Raw genomic sequence first — 21,165 nt, 5'->3', positions numbered from 1 at the left:
ACTGCTTTGAAAAATATCCTCGGTGGTGGGCTCAAAATGACTTAATTGTCCTTATGTTTCTTAAATCTGTGACATAAATTTTGGGTCACCAGCTGGAGAAAAAGAATTGTTCTATTTGGCTTGACATTAGAGATTGATGATGCTTGACAAGACAAGTACAAGCCCATTTTTGTAATGGGCAAGAACAGACCTCCCAGTGGATATAAAAAATTGAAATCTGAGGCTTCATAAATGATAAATTCAAGGCAAGTAAAGTGATAGCAATATCACTAAATAGCATATGATTTAAACGGGGTGGGGGGAAGTCTAAAGACAAAGCAAGCAGAAGACACTTGCACTTACCTGCCTTACCTGCAAAATAAATGGCATGTATGACTCTTGATAATGCAATATACTTATTTAATAACGACATACTACTTTGTTATTTGATGTCCTAAGTGACTTTCTAAACAAAAGCAGAAGCAACAACATAAACTTGACACCTGATAACCAATGTAAGTGATACATGATGACATCTTTCCCAAGTAAATTTTCTTCATTAATCTCAAAGATAACCAAAGTTTAAACTATAAAATTTTAGACAAAGGCTACATAAACAGAGTCTCCTATCAGCACCTGGAAGACAAAGTTCTAAATATAATAATTCTTAATGATTAAAAAAGTAAATAAATTAAAAGTCAAAGTATCTGCTTTGACTTACCCAAATGGATCACCAACTACAAGGAATGCAACATCACTGATATCAGCATCCTTTAAAATATTATCTGCCTCCTGTTCCACTTCTTCTCTATCAGCGAGAATCAATTTTCTCTCATAAAACTCTTCCTATAGATTTAAATTCAATATAAAAATGAGACAGCAGGTGACCATTTCAACACACACACACAAACACACATACACACTCTCTCACACAAAACAATCTTTGTCTGTGGCTGGTGCAAATCCTGGCAACCATCCAAACACCGATCCCTGAATACAATTCATCAATGAGCTAGCACGCTGTATCATGTTGCAATTAAACTCTGTCTTTGGGGCTATCTTAATATCCCAAGAGGAGGTAGACCTCCTAACATCTGAGGCTTTTTGCATTTTAAATTAACCTCTAAATTTGGGTCTAATAGACCAGGCCAAACATTGCAGTTTAAATAGAAAATATGTATGCATGAGCCTTACTTGCTTCAGAAACACAATACTACAGAATAAATATATTAAACAATAATATATGTTTATTTAACTTATGTTTACCATACATATATGGTAGTTGGGTTTTATTGAATTTTCCTTGGGAAAATCTATGGGACCCTGGTGAAAATAAAAGATAATCTCAATGAGAAATAGTAGAAAATTATGATTTAGTTGTTTACAAAACCAGCAATCATTCCTAAATAATTGCAGGAAAGACTAATTTAAAACTGTGCTTCCTAGTTTCTGGTAAAAAAAAAAAAAAGGCAGAGCTTCAGAAGAAAAAAAAGAATGCTAAATATATAGGATATTTCCATACAAACTGCTTGTGAACAAATCCCCAGAAGTTCAACTCCAAAGCATAAACCCAAGAGGCTGACCTTAACTAGAATGGCAGCATGTAAGAGTGAGCTACTGGTCATGGAGTAGTGGTTACAACCTATTATGCAAGATCACGAATCTTATAACTGATTTCCTGTGGAGTAATATATAACTCAAATATAGTAAAAGTGGATGCATAGATAAATAATACTATTTCTTACATGCTAATAAATTTATTTTAGTCATAAGGATTATATCATATGTCAAAAGTTATAAGATTGCTATAAAGGAAAAGTGTCAGCTACTCAGTAATATTTGTCAAGCAAATGAACAAATCATGAAGCATTTTAAGATAAAGGCTAAATAGTTCCAAGTGATAATTATTTCCTAGTACTTAACTATAGTCAGTTTCTCAATTGTGAAAAAAAAGATCCTTTCCTTTTCATTGCACATCTTCTTAGAGATAATGTTCCAGAAGTTCCCACTGGCAATGTTTTCATGGGTGAAAAATGTTTTATTTTCCTCTTACCACACATCTTTTCTTAATCACTCATTTTATATACCTTATTTTAATTTTGTGAGCCCAGTAAACTTAATAGTTGTAGAACATTTATAGTCAACATATGTAAGAGAACACCCATATGATTACTGAAAGCTGAAAGAAATGATGTTCTTTTCTGAACTTCTAAAATTTCTTAAAGATCAAGGAATCACATGTTACTAGCTTAATGCTGGCAGTAATCCGATCCAATATTTTATAAATGACTTAACAACAGAAAACCCATTCTCTCCTCAAGACTTCTATCATGTTCACTCCATATTTATCACTTATCCTAACTCAAGAAATATTTCATTATCTAATTGAGACAACAGAATATTAAAAAAAAATCCTCAAAGAGAAATACACACTAATACCTCAACATAATCAAATGGTTGATCCTCTTTAAAAAGAATGCTTAAAAAAGGGAAGAAATTGCTAAAGCAGAAATAGACAAGTACTACATTATTTTTAACATAACCACTTATTTAAGTATTTGTTCATTCACTCATGTTAAAAATATTTCTTGTGTACAACCTCCATGCCAAGCTCTACGCATTATGTTGGAAACAGTGTGGACATACCTAACCGCTACCCTGAGGAGCATAATATCTAGTGTCATATTCTTTTCCATCATTGCTTATCAAAGGATATTGACTACAGTTCACTTACTGCAGTACAGTAAGACCTTACTGTTTATCCATTTTCTATCCCAAACTCTCAAACCATGCTTTCCTCACTTTCCATCCCCCTTCCAGGACCAGATCTTGACCCTATAAGTAATAACTGTTCAAATGTTTTTTTGGGGAAAATACTTTAAAAATCATAGCAACCAAAGTTAACATTTAGCTAGCACTTAAATTTGCAAAGCAGTTTCAAATACACTAATAAATGATATAATCTTAACAGTCTTCCAACTGGTTATTATCTCCATTTGACAAATGAAGGAACTGAGATGTGGAGATGTTTGGAAACGTCTATTAACTCCTATTTCTGAACACTTTTGTGCCAGCCACTATGCTAAAATCCTATAAGGCAGGCATTTCTGTCCTCTTTTTACAAAGTAAGAAACAAAAGTTAAAGGGCTTGTCTAAGGTCACATGTTAACATGTGACAGAACAAAGACATAAAACCAGGCCCAGTTCTTTAAAACTACTGACTTGTTATTTGTCTATGTTCTCTAAGAAGATTTTAAGTTCATTCTAAATGCCCCTGATCACTAATTAGAAAGGAATATTTCTATTATCTTGAGCTTGGAGACTGTGGCTCCATCCTATTAAATTGAAGCCAACAAATCAAAGCTGGTCATTAGACACAACTTTCATTTTAAAATATGGCTAATTCAAGTAGCAGTCCTTCTTCAGGTTTTAAAGTAACTGTGAGACCTTCAGAATTCCCTGGGCTGTTAATCTGAGAGGCCAGAAGACTGGAAATTCTCTAGGTCACCTTTTTCTTTGGAAGAATTGATAGACCAGACAATCCGAAAATCTTCTCCCTCCTCCTGTATTATATCCATCAGGTTTTGCATCTTAATCTACATTCTATTTGAAACTTGAGGATGAACCTGACTCTGACCCCTCTTTAAAAATTTACTGAGCCTTTAACCAAACCCAGCTAAATGTATGATATGCTAGCAAATTCTATGGTTATCAAGTTTTTGGCTCACTGAACACATTCAAGTGTATGGGTATAAGCCTGACTGGGAACCGTCTATTTAAAGGTTAGATCTCTCTGGATATGACACAGACAGAAAGGTGATTACCATTCCCTATGGAAATACTTCAAAGGGGGAAGCCTTCAGTTTGGTCCCTGAATACATAACCAACTCATTAAGGCTGTGTTAGCACCTCATTAGCACTCAACTCAGAAAGGATTTCTTGGCTATCTCATGGAATAAGGGATTCTGATGACTATCCCCAGGAGTGCAAAATAACTTTCCTTTCCTATTTAATGGAGAAAGCTACACAATTAGACTTGTAAGAAAAAGCACCTTTTCATTTTCCAAGTCACATGGTTAATGTATGATTGCCATGTGATGTACTCAGATTCTTCATGAGAAGGGAATGTGTTTTGAAGGGTTTGAACCAGGAGACCTGAAAAATTCGATTCAGCTTAGTGTAAAAAAAAAAAAAAAAAAATCAGCTGTTAAATGTCCGTCTTCCCAGGAGGCTGGAAAGCCTTAAGCACTTACCAGAACTTCTTTCCCTACGGTCAGGACTGACGTGTAGGCTTCCAGATACACTCGACTGCAGCGTCTGACAGCTTCCAGGCCCTTGACCGTGATGTCCTTAGCATCTCCCAGGCCCAAACCAATCATGTAAAACATCTCAAATAACAGGGGGAGGGTGACTGCAGGACGAGATGAATATGAAAATCAAGTGTCAGCTACACCGAGGATACCTAAAATCTAGTAATGAAACGGAAACCAAAATAACACGAGGAGAGACGGCATGTCAGTGGGAGATTTAAGAACTTCCCGCCTTATAAATAAGGACTGGAGTGTTTAAAATAGCCCCACTCGCTTTCCCTCTTACTACACAACGCTAGGAGCAGACAATTACCAGCTGAGAAAACGACAGTTGAATCCCTGTCCTCCCCAAATTCCTATCTGTCTCCGTTCCCCAGAAGTAGCTGCCCAAGCGGAGGATGTACCGGGAGAAAGGATCCACACCGCCGGCCTCACCTACGATGCCGCAAAGCGCCTCCGCTTTACGGCATTTCACGACTGGCTGGAAGGGGAGACTTCTGTAGGCTCCGGGCTAGGGCACCCGCACGTCCCACCGCCACTAAGGTTGACCCGCAGGGTGCTGGGGCTGGGAGGCGAAAGTTCACCTGGTCAGGGGAGTCCGACCAGTCTCCCAGCATGGCCTTTGGGAAGGGACGAGGCCGGCCCACGACCCCCTAATTTTATAAACATCCCAGCCTGGAACCAGGTAAGTGCAAGAGCTTTTCTCCAGCGAAGAAAGCCAGCCGCGAGGTTGGACCAAGGAGCCCCACGCCTTCCTTCTCTCCTCCAGAAACACCAGAGGGTGGCGGGTGGAGGGGGGTTTCCTTAGTCTGCCCCGAGGTAGCCCAAATGCACACATTCCCATCCTCGCCTTTTCATTCGGCTGTAATTTAACCAGCTGCTTTCCTGTCGAGCTGACATTTTGGCAAAACTGGTGATGAATGTTGTTTCTAATTTCCCAGCGGGGCCATGATTCCTCGGATTTGTCCCCGAAACCTTATTCTGGAGTGCCCCAAGGGGAGTGTGACTGGAATCTGCCTCAGTCATCGTCAGAGTCGGGAAGCCCAAAACCCCTCTGTGCCCCGAGAAGTGACCTTTAAGAATGCTCACGGATTTCAGACCTCGCCACAACGCTTCCACAGGGGGAATTCTTAAAGTGGTTGGTTAAATGTAGTTCCAATGCCGAGATCATTTGTTATGACTGAATATGGTCTTCCTAAGGTCACTAATGACCTCATCTAAGTTAAAAAGACAATTTCCATTGCATATCTCAGCAGGCAATGTTGATTATTCATATTTTCATTGTGCTTCTCTGGCAATGCTTTTTTGCTCAATTCTGCTTCCTTTAGCCTTGGCTATCTTTTCTCTCTGAATTTCATCCAGGCTTTGGCCTTCTCATTCAGTACATCTTAATGATTGGTTCTATCCACTGTCACTGTTAGATTCATTCCTCATATAATAAACAAAAGTAAATTCACTCATAGATGTAAGTGGAAAACTTCAAATTTCCAAGGGAAAACAGGAGAAAAAGATTTGTGACTTACTTAGGCAAAGATTTCTTAGGTGCAACACCAAAAGTATGATAGAGAAAAGAAAAAAATAAATTGTACTTCAGCAAAATAAAAACAATGGTCTTCAGAAAACATTGAAGTCACACATTGGGAGGAAATATTTTCAAAGCATATATCCAATAAAGGACTTATATTGAGAATATACAAAGAACTCTCAAAGCACAATAGTAAGTAAACAGTTTTTTAAATGGGGAAAAATTAAATATGGACACATCCCCAAAGAAGTTACATGAGTAGCAAATACACATTTGAAAAGATGCCAAACATCATTAGACATTAGGGAAATTATTAAAAACCATTCCTAACTACTGTACACCTATATGACTACATTAAGAAACAAACAAAATCCTTAATATTCATTACCATGATTTCAGGTTATCTCTTATGTTTTGCAGACTCAAATTTTCACCTCTCATTCAGACCTCTTTCTCAGCATCCTGTATTTAACTTTTTTCTGGAAATCATCTGAGTAACCCAGAGGCATGTCAAATCTAACACATCCAAAGCTGAATCCATCAGCTTTCAACTTGCCTTTTCCTTCTGTATTGTCTCCTTTGATTGGGAGACATTGTTATCTGTAGACTCCTATCGAAGCCAGACACCTGGAAGTCACCTCACATTTTAATCTGACAATCTGCTGGTCTTTCTCAATAGAAACCAAGGCTACCATCACAATCTTGATTCAGGTCCTCATTATGCCACTCCTGCAGCTGGTCACCATGTCTCCTTCACATTCATCCTTCTCTCAGGAGCCAAGGAGATCTCGCTAAGATACAATCTGAAAATATCACTCCCCTTCTAAATCCTTTTGAGGCCAAGAGAAAGTCCAGTCTCCTTAACATGTCCCACAAGATCAACCATGATGTGACAGTTGTCTACCTCTATAGCTTCATCTGTCTCTGCTACTTACCATGAGCTTTTTTCTCTAGCTGTCTAGTTCTGTGCCCACAACATGCTGCTCTGTGCCTCTCTGCCTTTAGTCAGGTGGCCACTTCAGCATGGAATACCCTTGGCCATTTTCTTCTGCCTAAATCCCTGCTACACATTCTTTAAGACTAAATCAAAGAAGTAGTCCCAGAGATCCTGAAACTAGGTTAGGTATCTCCTTTTTGTTACAGTAACACTGCTTATATATACTTACTGGTCAATTTAGGTGTTTTGTAGTTGTTTATCTTTATCAAACCATAAATTTCATGAAATCAGGGGCTATATTTTATTTATATTCTCATCCCTAAGGCATATCACAGTGTCTGGTACATGGTAGGTATTCAATAAATGTTTGTTAAATAGATCATTATTCACTATGAGCTGAGCAATTTCTTTGTTATGATGAATTCTTTTTCAGTCTATGAAATGCAGAGAGTGATATTTTGATGATGGTCAAAAATCATTGGTGAAATTATCAAACATAAACATGCCTTGCTTATGATACTTTAGGAAGTCACTTATGTTGAAAGGCTCATAACATGTCATATATACTTTATATGGTCACTATTGAGTAGGTAAATTTTCCAATGTACTGATCATTTTCTAGCATGTTTCAGTTTTCAGATTTTCCTTGAGTGATTTCAGATAGCTTCACAGGGAAAGAACATTGCCATAAAGAAAATTAGTAATCCAAAGGAAGGTATACTTTATCTCTTTGCAGTAAATCTGTATTGCAAATGAAGTTATTCTGAGTTGGTAAAGAAATACTGTATTTTGAAATACAGAAGTAATGTCATGTTTTACTTTTCAAAATTGGGTCAAAGGAACTTACTTTCACTATAGAATTGTTAAACACACCTTTCTGCCTGCCTTCATTTCTCAATAGGAGTGTGGATTTGGAGGACTTTTCTGGAGGTAGATAAAGCAAACATGTTATGGCAGTCTTTTTTCTTCGCCACCTCAGCAAATATAAGCAGAAAAAAACTGGTGTCATTTTTTTTTTTTTTGTAGAATGTTTCTGTGTGAATTCATTTCTTTCTTGCCATTTAAAAGGTTTCAAGTATGACTGCATTTTCATCAACAATTTATCATTAAAAGTTTCAAACATATAGAAAAATTAAAACAATTTGACAGTAAATATCCACATAGCCACCTCCTAGGTTTTACAGTTTTAACATTTTGCTTTATGTGTTCAATCACATATTTATCCATTCACTTAGCCGTCAACTTATGTTATTATTTTGTTGTATTTCTACAGGAGTTACATAAGTACAGGTGATTGCATTTTACTGCTCTTCTGTTTCTCTGGCCTCACGTCCTGGTGTTCTCTATACCACCACCCACAGATATCTGTTTGTTCCTGGCTCCACTTCCTTGAAGTCTCTGCCCAAAATTTACCTCCTCAGTGAGGCCTAACCTATGTAAAACTGACAGTTTTAGTCACTTCACCTGCTGTTTCCCCCCAGAGCACATATTTACCTTCTAACATAACTGTGTAATTTACTAATTTATTATGTTTATTGTCCGTGCCATCCTAGAATATAAGCACCAGAAAGTCAAGAATTTGTTGTTCTGTTTGGTTTACTAATGTGAAAGAAACACCTAGAACAGTGTTTGGCACGTGTGCTCAGTAGATGCATGTTGAGTGAATGAGTACACATCTACATATAGTAATATATTATATACATTATTTGTAAGAGAAGAATTACGCAGAGAGAAGTTTGCATGATGATTCAGAACGCAGATTTTGAAATCCTTCAGACCTCGGTTTGAATTTAGGTGTTTCTGCTCAGTGGTGTTAATGAACCAAACTTGGGTCTGCTTTCCTGTGCATAGTAAAGCCAATCTACTGACACTGAGTTGTGGTGAAGGAAAGTACAGCATTTATTGCAGGGCACCACGCAAGGGGAGTGGGTAGCTCATGTTCAAAAGACCCAAACACCCCAGTGGCTTTCAGGGAAGTGTTTGCTGTTTTTTTAAATTAATTTTATTGGCATTTATATAGGTGCTTAGGAAAGGGGGTTTTAAAGGCATTGTAAGGGAGGAGGCTGCAGGGTATGTGATCAGCTTATGCATAGTTCTCAGATGGGTTGACATCAAGGTGAAGTTTCAAGCATCATCAACCTTTGCGTCTCAACAGGTCTAGGTCTGTGTTCTTGTGGGCATTGTTTTCATCTGGTGGGGGTCTGCATCCTCTAAAGACAACTTAGGAATGTGTGTCAGGCTTTTGTATCTTTTAGAGAACTGGGAGATCAGTGATTCTGCCATGGGAAAGAATCTATAGTAACTGATTACTGGTAACAATCTATAGTCTAAATTGTTACCAGTTTCCCAACCCAACTTCTATTCTTTGTTTCTGTACCTTCACATTTCCTAATCATTAACTCTTGAGCCAGTCTTTTGAGACTCAAGGGAAACTGGTTGTGTGTTAGTCATTCAGTTGTGTCCTACTCTTTGCAACCCCATAGACCAGCCCACCAGGCTCCTCTGTCCATGGAATTCTCCAGGCAAGAATACTGGAGTGGTTTGCCATTCCTTTCTCCAGGGATCTTCCTGACCCAGGGATCGAACCCAGGTCTCCTGCATCTCAGGCAGGTTCTTTACCGTCTGACCACCAGAGAAGCATTTTACTTCAAAGGACGGGGTCACAGAGACTTGTATATGGTTTCAGTAGTGCATTTCTTTTCTAAACCTCAGTTGTCTCATCTGTGAAATAGAGATAATAGTACCATCCTTCATAGGATTATTATGAGGTTAAATGAAAAAATACATATTAAGGGCTTAGCACAGTATCAGGCATTTAGTAAAGACTCAGTCAATAATGGCAGATATGGAGTTTGAAATTAATTTTATGGTAATCTACAGTGTCTATCAGATTATGAGAATCAGACTCATCTTCCCCCAAGATTGGTTCTCATTCTTTTCCTCATTCACTATAGTTCTTTGAAATCCTGACATAGTTCAATTAGACCTCTAGGTGGACTATTTTATTGATTCACAAGAGTCATCTTAAGCAAACATTATTATTATACTCTGAGGTACTTTTTCTGAGAAAAGCTTTGTTTCTATCATTCTGTCATTGACTTTCACATTGTAGACTTGATTGGCACCAAATAAATGTTGCCTACCAATATGTTAATATTAAAAATAGAAGAAAGCTAGCATGCAGATGAACTTTGTTTGTATTCTAGTAAACAAAATCCAATGAGCAGAGAAAATGTTCACTCGGGTTCTAAACAATTAATTTTTTAAAATTTTAGATGCTCAGCAGCAATTAAAAAGATAATTGTAGTCCATTCAACAATACAATACTATATAACAATTAAAAAAGGTGAACTACTGCTACATAAAACATCCTGGATGAATTTCAGAATCTCAATATGGATGAGTAAAAGAGTACTTTGAAGGTGGTATATAACTTACATACAGCAAAGTCTGCAAAATCTTAAATGTACAATTTGAGAAGTCTGCTCTAAACATTGTTATATCTGTCTTTTGTTGGAAGTAAATGGTATACACCATTTCTCTTGGTATATACCCAAGAATTTGAATACCTGTGTTAGTAGGATGCATGTGTTTTTACTACAGTGAAAGTGAAAGTTACGCAGTTGTGTGCAACTCTTTGTGACTCTATGTCCATGGAATTCTCCAGGCCAGAATACTGGAGTGGGTAGTCTTTCCCTTCTCAAGGGGATCTTCCCAGTGGGCAGTTTCTTTACCAGCTGAGCCACAAGGAAAGCCTTTTTACTACAGTAGGTGGTGCCACATCTTGCCAATAATAATGAGTTCCTATTCTTCCATATCCTTGCCAATGTTTGGTATGGTGAGTCCTTAAAATTTTAGTTACTGTGTATTGCTATCTCATTATGGTTTCAGTATGCAGTTCCTTGATAATTAAGATATTTATCACCTTATATGCAATTTTTTTAGTCACTCTTTAATTTCTTTATTTTTTAATATTAGTAAAACTATCTTTTTTGTGTTGGATGAAAGTGGTTTTTTGTTTGTTTACCATATGATTCTGTTTATATAAAATTCTATGAAAGGCAAAAGGTTAGTGGCAGAGAGATCATTGCTGACCAGGGGTCAAGGATGGGAGAAAGGATTGACTGCAGGACGCATGAGGGAACTTTTTAAAGTGATGAAAATAATCTATATCTTAATTGTAATGGTGGTTGTAATTTGTCAAAACTCATCAAATTGTATACTGAAAATTGATCAATTTTATTGTATGTAAATTATACTTCAGTAAAAAGCTGATTAAAAAATTGAAGTAGATAAAAGTAGTTTGCTCATGGAAAAATAGAAAATGTACTCTTGAAGGAGAAAGAAGAATATAACATTCTATCACAAATCAAAATAGCAGTGATTCAATGGACATGAGTTTGAACAAACTCTGAAAGATAGTGAAGAACAGGGAAACCTGGTGTATTGCAGTTCATGGGGTTGCAAAGAGTTGGACATGACTTAGCAACTGAACAACAAGTAGTTCATGTATTTCAATTTCAGTGTTTTAGTAGTACATTTTCCAGCCTCATCTCTTGTGCTGAGCATTAGTCTCTATGAATGTCAAGCTTGTTAAGAGGTGCCCCATCCACAAAGTATTGTGTTTCTCTTTGCAGTCATTTGCTTATGCTGAACACTTGCCTGGAACAATTTTCTCACTTATCCTCCCCTGAGACTCTAATTTCTTCTCTCTGTCCTCTGGCTAACTCCTATCTATCCTTGAAGAATCAATTTGGAATTCACTTTGGGTGAAAGTGTTTTTGAAGACAATATTAATTGAAGACATTTCTAAGCAAGTTTATTTATTATTTTTAAAGATAACAAACACTATCATTTTTCTAATCTCTTTGCTGTGCCTATACAAACAATATTTTTCCAGCTCTATTGAGATATAGTTGACACATAACATTGTGTAAATATGTGTACAGTAAGTTTACTTTTTTAAAAAAGCAGAAGTATTTCCCCCTGTCACAATGTTATTTAAGTGCTGAATCTGTACCTGTAAGTAAGCAAAATGATTTACAAATTAAGATACTTTCAGTGGGAATATGTGTGCACCAGCGACTGTGTGTGTCTAAAGAATATAGTCATATCCAGAGAGGATGCCCATGGTCAGGGTGCCTATTTACTCCAGCTCCGTTGCCAAGTCATTATGTGAGTTTGGACAGGGTTTGCTATCAGTGAAATAGATATATTTAGCTAGATGATTTCTAAGAAACACTCTAAGATTCAGAAACTTCTGCCTGTGGAAGGAGCAAGTTAGAATGCAGGAATATTAGACCAGGAATCCACCTGGGATCTTTGCACTTGTGGGCCTTTGTTTCATTGTTCTAAACCCCAGAGAGTCTCTTTGTCTTTGACCTCCTCTTTTCCTACCTTCCCTTCTTTAACAGATTCTGATATGAAGCAGTGAGCAATGCAGTGATTCCATAAGCCTGGAAATTAGCATAACCAGAATATAAACTTTTTTAAAGCCACGTAAGTTCTTGTCGTTATTAAATATGTACACTAATAAACTCTGTGGACATTGAGTTATTCAGATAATATGGTCACTTATGTTACTTAGAGGCTGGTTTTTTCCCTGTGGTAAATCTAGAAACCCTTTTAACCAAAATTAAACCCCTGTCTATATCAAGTTGCAGAATTTCCACAAACTTAATTTTCCTGGAGTGGATTTGGTTTTCATTTTCTAAATCCCAGGCAGGCATAAGGCATGATTCATCTTAACCTTATTTCCTTGCATTTTAGTTTATTTGATTTGATTTTTTTGCTTGATTTACAGTAAAGTTTTCTGCTGTGACTGAGGAGCATTGTTTCTTTTCAGCAGTTTTCAACACCTCACTTTCCAAGTTCATTATATTTTCTGAAAATAATCGCTTGTTGGTATCCAGACTCAAATAGAATCTGCTTTAGTCTTATCTTCGCTTCTGGTTATTGCTCCTCTTTGAACATTCATTAAATAGTAGGCACTTGATAAAATACAACAGTAGTATCAAAGATACTGTTTATGCCATGAATACCAATTTCAGAAGCAGTAGAAAGCTGTGATTAAGAACCTGGGCTTTGAAGTCAGACTACTAGACTTGAATTCTGGCCCTCCGTGCTAAAAGTGTGACCTTAGGAACATTCCTGAATCCTTAGATAAATTATGTGTAAAGTGAAGACAATAAAGGTAGTTATCTCATAGGACTGTCTTGTGGATTACAAGCAGTAGTATTGCATATAAATTGCTCTGAACAGTATCTTGTATTTAGTAATCATTCAGTTCTTAGCTGCCATTATAAATATTTCTACCTTTAGATGTTTTCTGAGGATTAAATGTAGTATGTATAGTGTATATCGAAAGGCCTTCAGTGTGGTACACAGTTAACATTAGTTGATGTATTACCAAACAAAGATTTTTTTCTGATCAGTTGGTTTTTACAAAATTTCTCTGAGCCTAACTAAAGCTGCACTTTGGGACCATTCTCTCCTCTCCCCTCACCCAAAAAGTAAACTTGCCATTACTATATTTGTACTCAGAAAATGCATGGATTTCTAGGCTAAAGCACAAAGCTTTTAAAAATTATAATGCAGCTGAAATGTTATTTATAATGAAAGGAAATAAATGTGGTATTAATCACTATTAAAAAAAGACAAATGTTTTTCCTTCAATAATGATATGATAACATTTCCTTTCCATTATTTCCTTTCCTAATAATTTTGGTCTATGACCTATTAAACTCCATCAGTAAGTTGGGGATATTTGAGGGGATTATGGCATTGTGTTGTCTGGGGCCAGTCCTTTTCTTGAAGAAGCTGTAATAATCTTACATAGAAATTACACTCAGAAGTCATACTAATCTTGATCATTTGCTTATACCTAGTTCCTAAGGACCAGCATCTCTCTCTTGTTGTTTCAAGAGACTGAACCGTACAACTGATTTCAGACTTTGGACCTAATTTCTTGCCTTCAGATGCATCTCCCCCTAAATGAGCTCCCTTTTGCAAAGCCAGACCCCCACAAAGTTAAATACCTACCTGTCTGAAACCGTCAGGCTTACTGAGTACCTTTGAACAAGTAGTGCATCAAAAGTGCCCCTCACGTAATGGCCCGCCCAGCCGCGCCTGTTGGCCCAATGACCGGTTTTCTGTTTCTTAAACTGTTGTTCTCCTGCTATGCTCTTTCCTGACTACATACCCTGCATCCTGTGTTACTTGATTTTTGTTTGTTTGTTTTTATTTTAAGGTAATATTATATGCTGTATCACTGTGTGCTAGAGTAGCACTTTTAAAGAGCAGTCTTCATTAGACAGCATGTAATGAGATTGCTGCCCAGGTTTGTGAAAATGGAAGTAGCTCAGTCGTGTCTGACTCTTTGTGACCCTGTGGACAACACAGCCCACAGAATTCTCCGGGCCAGAATACTGGAGTGGGTAGCTGTTCCCTTCTCCAGGGGATTTTCCCAACCCAGGGATCGAACCCAGGTCTCCCACATTGTAGGTGGATTCTTTACCTCTGAGCTGAGCCCACATTGTTTTACCTCATCTTCTTTGTATATTGGGATTCACTGGTGGCTCAGATGGTAAAGAATCTGCCTGCAATGCAGGAGACCTGGGTTTGATCCCTGGGTTGGGAAGATCCCCTGGAGGAGGGCATAGAAACCCACTCCAGAATTCTTGCCTGGAGAATCCCCTTGGACAGAGGAGCCTGGTGGGCTATAGTCCATGGGGTCGCAAAGAGTTGGACACGACTGAGCGACTGAGCTTTGTATATTAGTTCCAGTTATTTTGTTTTAACTTTCACAGTCACTCATTGCTTAGTATTGTTACATCCACCTGGAATACTCCTTCTCTATTCCGTAGGCATCTTAACTTTTACACTCTAGTTTAAAATATAGTATATTTAAAGTGTATACTATAGTTTCTCACCTGAGCTGCAATCTATTTCCTTTCTTCCACTTCTCATTTCCTTTAATGTTTTATTACTATTTTGTTATTTCTTTAGTTATGCTGTGGATTTGAAGGACAAGGGCAGTGTTTTACCTGTTTTTATCTTCTCTGTAACATCTATATCAGTGCTTTGCTTGAACTAGATGCTCAGTATTTATAGAGTGACTTGGTGAGACTGCTGCTTAACAAGAGCCATCAAGTAGATATGCTTAATGGAACTGAGAAGGGAGGGACTAAAAAGAGGGAAGTGATTTGATAAACTATTACAGTGATTTGTGTACGAAGTAATAATCAATCTTGAATCTACTCAGTGATAAAACAAGCTGAGATGCATTAATTATATAAATCAATGTGTATGATCATGTACATAATTAAATGGAGGAAGGATTGATTAAAATCTGATGTCAGTCCAAACTGGAACCTGTTTCAATCCAAACTTCTAAACTTACTTTTAGAAGTCTATTTCAATCCAAACTTCTAAACTTACTTTTAGAAGTTTATATCAAATGTCAGGAGAATAAAAGTAAATTCAGACCTAGGTTAATGATATTCTACATTCACTTTAGTAATGTTTAAAACCACAAACAAGTGTATCATTAAAAAACTCTCTGTCTTTCCAGGGTGTCATGACATTTGATTATTTTAAACATGAAATCCAATTTTTTTGTGAAATTCAACAAAACTAGAATGAGCTATGGGATTTCTCCACCGCTGCCCCCCCCCCCCATAACCAGCTGATTATAGGAATAAATAGAGAGTTGAGACTATTACTCATTTCTGCAAATTACTTGGAATACTTTTATGCCTTTCTCCCCAAAAGCCCTGAGAGTTAGACATACAAATTTCTGGAGCACTACATTTTTGACATATTCTTACATATTTGTGAGTGTCCATCACATGCAGAGATTTATCTTAATTCCTTTCACAACTAACTTGAAGCCCTATAATACCTATTTGACCTTTATTGTCCCTGGTTCAACACAATAAGTATTTATCGAGTGTCTTGTATGTAAGGCTATGTGTCCTTTATTCTTAGGGAAAAAGAAAAGCATGAGTTACTATCTATGCCCTCTAGAAATGATATTCAGGTGGGAAAAATAGCATCAGTAGCTGTGTTCCTTAGTGATACCATGATAATAGGCAGCAATACATGCTGTAGTAAAGATACAGGCAGTGTACAGTGGGAGAAGAGAACGAAAAGGGGATTAATTAAACTGGATAATGCTCTAATAGCTTGATCTAATTCTGTTTTTTTAATAATATCTAGGTGACACAAGGAAACTCTGGTTGTTTGACTGATCACCAGATAACTAGTTTATTTAAATGTCACAGTTTGGAGGGGGGAACTATATTGCAGATGAACTATTTAGTTGCAGATGAACTTCAGCCTTACAAACATGTTAACTGGATTTTCCAGGTTACCCAGAATACCAGTGTCATAGCAATGGACTAATACTAACTATATTTACCTGTTTCTGACATACAAAAATCTGGGCATCATTTTGTCAACTTTATTAGTGTTTCGGGAAAGGTATTGGGTGTGTATTCCTAATTTAGACATTCCTTCTTTCAGATACCAACTTGAAGGTTACTTGATGACCATACAATCAGTACGGGAAAGTGAATATTATTACCTAGATTCTGGGAAAACATAAGGAAATATCAATCTTCCACACAGCATTCAGGTTAATGGGATTCTTGTGAACCCCATTTTTATAAGTTCCCCTTCAGAAGTCTGTTTCCTGGACATAAATTTGAATTGGTTGCCCTGTGGGGTTGGTATTCATAAATGAGTGACTCACCTTTTAAGGATTCCAGACAGTTAACTACACCATCATTTCAGAGTGTTTTGTTTTTTTCATGAAAACTCTTACAGGATGAATTAAATTTGTGTGGTCTATTTTTATGAAACTGTTTTCATAGAAAAATGAGTACTAGTGACTGCTAGTTTAAAATGTTATAAATATACCTCCACCATTTAGTCATGCCTTCTGCCTACTCAGCAGAAACAGAATGTCCACTTATGCATCTATTTCAGTAGCTAATTCCTGGCTTCCTCAGGAAAAGGAAGCCATGGTATGGAAGGGATATTTGGCCTGATATTATGTATGGCATTCCTCTGTAGAGAATGTATATAAATCGTTGCCTATTTTGTATCATTTTCAAAGAATAGCAGGCTCAATAGGATTTCCATTGTTAAGGAATGCCCTGTTCTTGTAAGTAGTTTGAGTTGTAATTTAAGTTTTCTCTTTGTAGTGCCATCCCTACCGTTATTTTTTTCTTTCCTATTGGCAGTAAGGTATTCCTCATGTTGTTTGTTGAACATGTATCCATCTACCCATTCTCTTAATCTCTTCTCCCAAGTTCACAGAGCCCTAGCTTCATCCATTATATTGGTGATTTAGTCACCAAATTGTGTCTGAGTCTTGCAACCCCATGGACCCCCTTGTAGCCTGCCAGGCTCCTTTGTCCATGGGGTTCTCCAGGCAAGAATACTGGAATGAGTTGCCATTTCATTTTCCAGGGGATCTTCCTGACCCAGAGATTGAACTCGGGTCTCCTGCACTGCAGGCAGTTTCTTTACCGACTGAGCTACAAGGGAAACCCATTATCCTCTTCCCTAATTTCAACTACTCCCTCACTTCTGACTTTTTACCTTCAGCATATTAGAGTGTACCCATCTTAAAAATAATCAGAACAACCTTCCTCTAATTTTTACCTCATCTAGCTATTAGCCAATACTTCTTCCCCTCACATATCATGTTTTGAAAAAATATCCAGAGGTCATCTCAAATTCCTCCTTCCTGCTATGTTGTTAATCCTGCTGTTCTTTAATCTGATTTGCATCCCTTCTACAGTGAAACCATGGTTTCTATGGCCTGCATTAAATTCTGCTGCTGGATCTTTGCAGCTTTGTTGATTCTTCCTTGGTCTGTGACACCATTTCTCTTCAAGTTCTATGTTCTCATTCCCTCTACTTTTCAAATGTTTGTGTTTTAGGGGATTCTTTTCTTGGTCTTATTTATTCTTTCTTTGCTATACAAACTCCAATTTGATACCTTATTCATTCCTGTAATTCCAGAATCAAAGTTATGACCCTCGTGTCTGTATTTTCACTTGCAATAACTTACCCGAACTGCCATCTCGCACATTCAACCGTATGTCGGCTATACGTAGTTGTTTCACAGCATCTCAGTACACACAGAACTGAGCTCTACTCTTCCCACCATGGATGCTTTTCTTCCTGGATTCCATTTAATGACAAGAAGCACCATCCAGACCAAACCTTGATGCGTCCCTAAGTGCCGACCTCTTCAAAATCAAATAAGTACATTCCCATTTTACCTCCTTATATCTCTTGTTTCTGACTCCATCTTTCCAATTCCAAAGCTTACTGTTTTTGTCTGCAGTTACCTCATCACTTCTTAAAACTGATTCCAATCTCATCTGATATTTAATCTATTTATAACACTTCCAATTTGGTTTTTTTTTTTGAGGGGGGTGGTTGGTTTCTATGTTGTTTTTTTTCTGAAACATACCTTTTACTTTATTCTCCTGCTTGAAATCCTTCTGTGCTTCCCCACTACATTCAAGGTACGCTCCCACTTCTTAGCATAGTGTCTGTAAGATATTTTATGTTCTGGGTCCAGTGTTTCTCTCTGGCTGTACCTCTTACCTCTCCTATGTGCAAGTCAACTTTGTACCAGGTCCCAGAGGGCACTCCATTCTTCACCTTCCACACTGTCCTCTTTCTCCTTCTTACCCTGCCCAGCTCTCATACTTCTGATAGCATTTCTTCCAGGCCTCTGCTTTTCTTTCTCACCTACTCTTTTGACATTGCCATGTGTCCCAAGTCATGTTTATCATGATAATTAATTCTGTTGTAATGGTTTATCTGAGTCTTTCCTAGACCAAAACTCCATGGCAGCAGGAATTGTGAATTATCTCTGTATCATGCCATCTAGAATGTACCCATGGAATATCCTTAATAAAAGTTTGTTGGGAAAAAAATCTCTGATGTCTGATTTACATCAGAAATAATCACTACTCTTACAATTGCTATTAAATTATTTCATGTATACCAGGCTTATTCTTTAAATATGGTCAAAATTCCTCTCTGAACCAAAGAACTTAGAGGTTAGAGAAAGTAGCTCAGGAATACAGGTGGCAGTAAATATGTAGAGCCTTTGCAATGCGATTCTGACTCTACCCATAGGCCAAATTTCATAGGTTAAGGGCACAATCTTCCACAAGACTGCCCTCATTTCATTCACCAGCTACAAGCTTATGATTTCCCAGAGCTACCCTCACTTCTGACCAGCTGCTTATATATTTGGGAGGTTCCCTTGACGCGCTCAGGTTTGATTATTCACTAGAAGAATTCACAGAATTCAGGAAAGCACCAAATATAAATTATAGCTTTATTAAGGCACAGAAGATTCAAATCAGAACCAGTCAAAAGAAGAGACTTATAGGGTGATGTCTGGAAGGGCCCGACGTGTGAAGTTTCCGTGTCCTTTCCCCGTGGAGTCAGCTACCCGCCTCACGTTGATGTGTGGAAGCACATCTGAGCTTCAGTGTCCAGAGTTTTTATTGGGATTCATTACACAAGTATGACTGACTAAATAACTGGTCATGCATGTATGCGAGCTTAGTTGCTCAGTCGTGTCCAGTTCTTTGCGATCCTAAGAACTGTAGCCTGCCAGATTCTTCTGTCCCTGGGATTCTCCAGGCAAGAATACTGGAATGGGTAGCCATGCCCTCCCCCAAGGGATCTTCCCCATCCAAGGACTGAACCCACATCTCCTGCACTGGAAGGAGGATTCTTTACTACTGAGCTACCTGGGAAACCCCAGAAATCATTGGCCATAGGTTGAACTCAATCTCCATCCTTCCTCCCCTCCACATAGGCTGCACTGATACTGTATGACTTAAGGTCCCTGTCTTATAATCTCGTGATTGCTCTAACATGTCTGTCCCCCATCCTGAATCTCACTAGTATAAACTCTAGAACCCCACCATGAATAACAGAGCCACTCCTATCACTGACAAAATCCCAAGGCTTTAGAGGCTACCTTACAGGACCTGGGGACAGAAACCAGCTATGTTCTCTAGCCACTAGTCTTAGACCATCTACAATTAAAACATGTCTGGCCACCAGGATTGAAACTTAAATAAAGCCTATATTATATTGGTAGTCTAGAATTTGTATTCATTTGTCTTTTTTAATCATACCAAAAAAGGACCATGGTCTGAAGGAAATGAAAACAGAATATCGAAGAGGTGTTTGCACTTTTGTGTTTATTGTAACGTCATTCATATTAGCCAAGATACAGAAACAACCTGAGCGTCCAGCAACAAAAGAGAGAAAGAAGATGGAGAGTGTGTGTGTGTGTGTGTGTGTGTGTGTGTGTGTGTGTGTACACACACATGTACATGTATATATGTGCACATACACAGTGGAATATTCAGGCATGAGAAGGAAGGAAATCCTGCCATTTGCAATACATGGATGGACCTTGAAGACATTAAACAAAGTGAAATAAGCCAGACACAAACAAATTCTGCATGGCGTCACTTATATGTATAATCTTTTAAAAAGTTCTAAAAAAAAAAGTGGTTTCCAGGGTCTGGGAATGGTGGGAAATAACAGAGAAGTTATAAAAGGTTACAAACTTTCAGCTATGAGATAATGAAGTCTGAGAATCTTATATATAACATGATGACTATATTTTATAACACTGTATTGTATAATTGAAATTTGCTAAGACAGTGAACTTTAAATGTTCTTATTGGGGTGGGGCAAGGAATTTGACATTCATGTACAGTTTAAAAGTCTTAATGGCACTTAAAAAACTGAATTGATAGCATAAATTTCCATTTGGCAAAGTCTGTTAGAGACTGTCCGGACAAGAAAAATTTATCAGAATTAGGAACTACTTCTGAGTTAGATTATACCAACTTCATTTAGAGAATGTGTTTCAGAAATTGTGCTAATGCGAACATTAAGAGCATATAAAGAGAATAAAACTTGGATGATCCCTCTTATAAAGCTGATGACCTATGAAATCTTGTTAGGTCCTGCATCAAACAAATTAAATTGAATAGATAAAGTAATCTTCCCTAGAAAAGATTTATTTCCTCCATTTGGTATTTCTTGCTGATTTAATATTTTTACCATTTATAATACATCAAAATTTATTTATAAACAGGAATTAAATCCTGATTAAGATTTCCACCTACATTAAAGTTACTTTAAGCAACCAGACAATGTTAAATCTATTTCACCAATATTGGCAGTCTTTCTTAAGAGCTGTTAGGCTGGACAGAAGTATAACTCTTAGGAAGAAATCTGAAAATCTCTCTATGACTTTAACCTCCAAAACTCTGAAAAATTTACAGAGGCTAAAACAGCACATTGGTTTTAGATAGTGTGAATAAAAATGACTTGTGATTAGAGGA

General features: G+C 37.4%; 2 protein-coding genes across 5 annotated transcripts in view; one reads left to right on the top strand and one right to left on the bottom strand.

Annotated features, from left to right (window-relative positions):
- Positions 1–4,720, bottom strand: part of DPH5 (diphthamide biosynthesis 5) — a 29,350-nt gene extending 24,630 nt beyond the window's left edge. Inside the window, exons 1-3 of one of the 4 annotated variants that reach the window (XM_065907897.1) lie at positions 4,603–4,720; positions 4,233–4,448; positions 701–825 (exon numbers count right to left, since the gene is read on the bottom strand). In XM_065907897.1, the coding sequence (XP_065763969.1) occupies positions 701–825; positions 4,233–4,367 (260 nt within the window). In that variant the 5' untranslated portion in view covers positions 4,368–4,448; positions 4,603–4,720. The remainder of the gene's footprint in view (positions 1–700; positions 826–4,232; positions 4,449–4,602) is intronic. The other 3 variants (XM_065907887.1, XM_065907914.1, XM_065907904.1) reach the window with 3 other exon arrangements.
- The window catches only part of LOC136145980 (uncharacterized), a 122,287-nt gene continuing 105,524 nt past the window's right edge, over positions 4,403–21,165 (top strand). Inside the window, exons 1-2 of the mRNA XM_065904827.1 lie at positions 4,403–4,451; positions 4,589–4,974. Of these exons, the coding sequence (XP_065760899.1) occupies positions 4,403–4,451; positions 4,589–4,974 (435 nt within the window). The remainder of the gene's footprint in view (positions 4,452–4,588; positions 4,975–21,165) is intronic.

The sequence above is a fragment of the Muntiacus reevesi genome, chromosome 1, assembly GCF_963930625.1.
Source record: "Muntiacus reevesi chromosome 1, mMunRee1.1, whole genome shotgun sequence".
Taxonomy (NCBI): domain Eukaryota; kingdom Metazoa; phylum Chordata; class Mammalia; order Artiodactyla; family Cervidae; genus Muntiacus; species Muntiacus reevesi.
This window is presented reverse-complemented; position numbering and strand designations above follow the sequence as displayed.